We start from the raw sequence: 5,374 nt of genomic DNA, 5'->3' as shown, positions 1-5,374 counted from the left end.
CAAAAGTATATATAGCAAACTAATTTTCTTTGTTGTCTTCTCGTCGTGTGATGATTATCAGTTAGTCTAGGATGCCACTTGGCTTGAGGCATATCTGACAACAATCCTGAGACCTACTCGTTCTCTCGGTACCACAAGAAGACATGGGAGAAAATCTCAATACAGTTAGATGTTTGTCCATATGTTATCATTAACAGCTTAAATATATGTGTAGTTTCCACGCCATAGATTCATAGTACAACCAGAAATGTCTTATGTCCTTAGACTCCTCCAGTGGCCCAGCATCTGTATGTCCTGAGCATGTTTTCTCAAGGAAAGTACTGTTTCTGTACAAAAGCTGGCATCTAAAACCACTAGCAGGGACTGAGGAAAACGGCAAACAATGCATATAACTACAGTAAGAGATGAACATTCATCAGGCCAGCGCATTTCTTGTGGACCATGCTTATTCATGAGCCCCATGAAGGCAGTGATTTATTTGGAAAGCAACGAGATCCAATGGCTGATGCCTGATGGGTGTATCATGGCCAGCATATAGTAGGTCCAGTTTGTGGGTCGATCGGGCCTTTGGTACCCCATTTGCCTGGGGTGGGTGGCCATTCACTCGTCTGATGCATTCTCATGGCATTGTCATATGTGTTCATGTTGAGATCTCTATTCCTCTTTTCACTCCTCTCGCCCCCCGCGCGGGCGAGCAGGGGCGAACCCTAGCCGCCGCGCCTCCCAGCCCGGTTCTTCCCCCTCCTCTCTGCGCCGCCGCCGGCGCGGGCCGCCGGGCGTTGCTCGTGGCGGTGCCGGCGGCGGCGGGCGGCCTTTCCCCGCGAGCGCGGAGCCTCGGCGCGGCGCAGGGCGGCCCGTGGCGGTGCACCTCGGCCTTTGGCGGACCGATGCGGCGGCGTGAGATCCGCGTGTCGGGTGGAAGGAGGCGCAGCGGCGCCGTCGTTGGCGGCGGGAGCGGCGGTCGGGAGGGTGGTGGCGGCATCCGTTCGGCCAAGATCCGGGCCCCTTTCGGGCCCGATGCGGGCTTGGCGGGCCGTAGGCCCCTGGTCCGACCTTGCGGTTCCCCGGTGGCGGAAGATGCTCGTCGGCGGTGGCAGGGTGGTGGCGACGCCACGGCCGGCCTGCTGCAACTTGGCGGCGAGGACTTCACGGGCCTGGTTGGGCTTGGCCGGGCCAGGAGGGGCCTGGTTTGTCCTTGCTGCTTCGTCCGGTCGGCTGCCGTGAAGACCGCAGGTGGTGGTCGTCCGGTGGAGGTTGTTCCCTCCCGCCGGTAGTGGTGTGCTACCCCGGGCCCTGCTGTCTCCCTCTTCTTCCTCTAGGCCTTGCGCCGGTGTCCACGGCGAGACAGCGATGAGGACTTCAAGACCGTGGGGGCGTGTGTTGGTGGGCGGTAGGTTGGGGGGGCTCATCGAATCGTCCGGGATGGTGGATTTGGGGTTGGGAGAAATCCATGTCGGCTCATCCGACTCTGACGCGGTGGCGCCCGAGGGTGCCGCCTTGCCTTCTTGGAGGGCGTCGGATGTACCCCCTTTCCATTTCCTTCCGTGTACCGGGGGAAACCCCAGGAGTTCTCCGGACAGCAGCGGCGTCGTCGTCGCTCTCCTTGTTGAAGGTGCTGTTTTGGTATGCGGCGGTTCGAGGTGCTAGGAGTGTGGTGGGAATCCTCCGGAGGACGCAGCGGTTGCGGGGTCGTCATCGTTCTTGTCGAGCTACCGGTGTCGGCATTTGTTTCCTTTTCTCTTTCTCTTCCGTTTCTTTTGGGCCTGGTTGTGCTGCGGTCCCAGCATGCTTGTATCGTGTGGTTGCTATATTAATATAGCGGGGCGAAAGCCTATTTCGAGGAGGATATGTGTTCATGTTTTACCTTGATGTTTCTTTGGTAGTCCTGTATTTTGTTGTGTCCCAGCAGTGACTTTTCGCTATAATGCTACTCAGTAGGGCATAATATATTGATAGGTTTGGTCCCAGATTAAAAACTGTAAATTTACCAGCAAGTCTTTACGTGAATGATGTGATTAGTTTGTACTTTGCAGATCCACCTTTGATAATCCCTTCTTCTTGGTATGTGTTACAACTTACAACGTCTGCTTTATCATAATTGCACCCACATGCTCATTTGTGCTAGTGCTAAGATAAATTACATTTGGTGTTCAAGTGTTAATTATGTAACCCTAGGATAAGTTTCACATTTTTGGAATTAGGGAAGGCTTAGCCTCCTGCACTGCACATGGCTCGTGTTCTAGCAGTAGACAGGAAATCTCATTGTTGATACAGTCGTAGCCTGCTAGTTTAATCATCATTATCACAGTTGATGATGCAAGTCTCATTAAGATGAACCTGCAGCCTGCATATTCATTATTTAATCCCCTAATCAGTCGAATGATCTAGTACCTTGTTCAATAGCTTGTCTCAGTATTCTCCACTAAGTACATCCATGTAGCAAGACCTACTTCTCAGGCAACTTGCACCTGCAATCTTTAGTCTTTACAACAAGTGCTTACACCAGTTTGGGTTACCTAGGTGTTAGGCTTTTAATCTAGATTCTCCGGGCACTTTATTTTAACTTCGGCGTGTTTCACAAGCTGACAGCTCGGTTAATCTTTTAGAGGTAGCTACGGCTTGCCCTCTGTTAAGACCTAAGAGCAGGTATTCGAAGTCAGTTTAGCTTAGGTCATGCATTTCCAGGCATCTACTTTGAAACATTGACTGGCCAGAATAATAACATGTTGTTTGCCTCATGCTAGTTTTTTTTTTTTACATAGGCAACAAAAGCAGGAGACATAACTTATTTTTCTTTTGCTACATGTTTGTGAGGAATCTTGCTGGTTATTGGAGTTTAGCGGCCTTTTGTGTCTGGACTTGGCGTCTCTTAGACCATTAACTTAGCCGGCCTTTTCTTAGTATCCTATTAGGGAGAGCTAAGCCCACTTGTGCATTCACCTTTTGTTAAACTTTTCCTTTCGGGGGGAACAAAAAGGTAGAGACCAACAACTTAACTAAATATTAAGACATGAAAATCTAAGATGTTGGTATGATTTACGCCACATCAGTTCTTTATGTTGGGCATTGGCTTTATTAGAGTGGCAATGTTTTCATGTATTCCGCATGAATTAGTTGATCTCAATCCCTTTTCCTAACAGGGATTAATGTCTTGAAGGAAACATAGTGATTATAGCCACTATTTAAAGTAAGGGAATGCATTGCGCATGCACACCCCTGCTGGTTGTAGGTGAAAGTGAAAGCATTGAACCTATTGATTGCAAAAGTGAAAGCATCTACACTAGCAATTGATTGCATGAACTGTACAACAGTAGAACAGAGGGGAGATTGGGAGAGAACAAAATCTCCATGGGAATGTTACTTTGTTTCTTGAGGAGGCAGGAGAGGATACATCAGCTTCGGAGCTTCTTCTTGGACCCACTCAAGCACTCACTCACTCACAGACATGACACATACATACACAAGTCTGTCTGTCTAGCTCTCTCTCTCTCCATCTCTCTTCAACTTGATGTTTCCTGAAACCTCTCCGCACCCAACCGTGATGCCAGGGTTCCGTACAGAAAATAGGGTTTCTGGAAGACAAAAAGTGAGAAAAAAACAGGCAAAGGGCTTCCTGGTGATGGATGGGTGGATGGAAGATTGACTGGGGAACATGGGATCTCCCCACTTCCTTCCTTTCCCTTCCACGGGTCAATTCAAACATGTCACTTGGTGCAGAGCAGCAGTAGTAGGCTGGTGGTGGTGGTGGTAGTAACTTGTTCCACCGTGCAACGCATGGCCTCAGATCTGCTCGTCATCCTATTCATGAACTGCCCCTGTCAATATATTAAGTTCTTGATTGGTCAATTGTCAGATTTATATGTGGCTGCTTTTCGTGATCAATCATCTAACTTAATGATGTTTCGGGACTGACCAGTTGCTGGGCACTGGAGACACGGTGGCGTAGGGGTTCTGGTGCACGTAGCCGTACATCGCTGGTGTTGCCATCTCGGTGTCTGCCTCTGGCTCTGGCCCGCAGTCGAGGTTCACGCCGAACAGCCTGAGCCTCCTCGTCGGTGCCGAGGCTGCACTACAGCTTCTGGTGTCTGCGTCCCACTGGGATTCTCCTGGGATTGTTCACCAGAAACGATGTTAGTTAAGCCAGAGAGGTATGAAATGGTATTGCATCTTGCTTTGTTCTTCAGTTCATGCATTCTTAATCTTACCGGCATGATGCATGTCGCTGTGATCGTGCTCCGCTGAACGACGGTAGGCATGGGAGTTGGCTGGGCTTGTAGGGTACGAGCTGGATGTGCTGTAGCACATTGGACTCCATGGCTGCTGCTGCTCCCTGGTGTTCTGTCCAGACGCAGGCACGACACGCACAGCGGGAGGTGGTGCCACTGCCGTTGGTGCGCCAACGTCGCCGCGGCGCCTGCAGCCGATGAACAGACGGTCGCCGGTGCCGAGGCCGCGCACCCTCTCGAAGTGCACAACGTCCCCGGCGTCCAGCTGCTTCTCCTTGACGTACCGGCTCCAGCCCTTGGTGAGCACGTAGCTCTGGCTGCTCGTCCAGTACGAGTACCGGAACCGCCATGGCTTGCCAGCCTCGTCGTCGAAGGACAGGAGCAGGCCCTTCTCGCCGGAGTCGCCACCAAGAGGGAAGCACCTCTCGGCATGCTGCTTGGGGATCACCAGCCTGTTGAGCTTGCCCACATCGCTGGGCGTCAGGGTCTTCTCAAACAGGTGCTCCTTCTCGTAGTGGTACTGCTGGTAGTGCAGGTTCGCGTACATGGCTACCCCCCATGGCCATGCATTGGGGTGCTCCTGGGAGATATGATTCATGGCCATACTACTGGGAGGAAAACGTGTTAGGTTCTTCCTGTATGTGGCAAAAGCTTGGGCAGGATCGAGTAGCTAGCAGTGGTGATGGTGTGTGGTGTAGAGAACCATGCAGATGTCATGGGCAGGCATTTATAGCCTACCAAGGGGAGCTTTGGGGGGTGCCCATGTGATGAATTAATATTTGCTCTGGTACATGAGGGCACAGCTCAGTGCATTCGATCTTGGACTGGGAGAGCATAGTATTTTTAAACCTAGGTAGACAGGAAGAATCAAAGTGAAGGGCTTCAAAGTTGCTGAGGTTAGAATATCTATTTGGTTGGTTTCAGTGTGTAGCTGCTGCTGATGGTGAGGTTAGAATATGTAGTTTCAGCGTCTAGCTAGCTGCCGATGAGGAATGATCAGGTGATGGTGCTTCAAAGTTGGTGCCTGGCCATTGTGGCCTAATCACAGCCATCCAAGAGGTGGAGTAGAATAGAGTAGGCCCTACCACTGCTTCCATGTGCCTTGGTGGTTGGAGGCTCTATGTGTGAGTAACCACTGTCATTAGCTC

General features: G+C 51.1%; 1 protein-coding gene across 1 annotated transcript; it reads right to left on the bottom strand.

Annotated features, from left to right (window-relative positions):
- Positions 1 to 3,733: 3,733 nt before the first annotated feature.
- On the bottom strand, positions 3,734 to 4,882 carry LOC124698967 (B3 domain-containing protein Os11g0156000-like). Its single transcript, XM_047231345.1, has 3 exons — positions 4,206 to 4,882; positions 3,914 to 4,106; positions 3,734 to 3,815 (listed from the first exon to the last, which is right to left on the bottom strand). Exons 1-3 carry the CDS (start codon positions 4,828 to 4,830, stop codon positions 3,803 to 3,805), a joined length of 831 nt encoding a protein of 276 aa, XP_047087301.1. The 5' UTR covers positions 4,831 to 4,882; the 3' UTR covers positions 3,734 to 3,802.
- Positions 4,883 to 5,374: the final 492 nt, after the last annotated feature.

The sequence above is a fragment of the Lolium rigidum genome, chromosome 3 (assembly GCF_022539505.1).
Source record: "Lolium rigidum isolate FL_2022 chromosome 3, APGP_CSIRO_Lrig_0.1, whole genome shotgun sequence".
In the NCBI taxonomy this organism is placed as follows: Eukaryota; Viridiplantae; Streptophyta; class Magnoliopsida; order Poales; family Poaceae; genus Lolium; species Lolium rigidum.
Note: the sequence above shows the minus strand (reverse complement) of the source record. Positions and strands in the feature narration are given on the sequence as shown.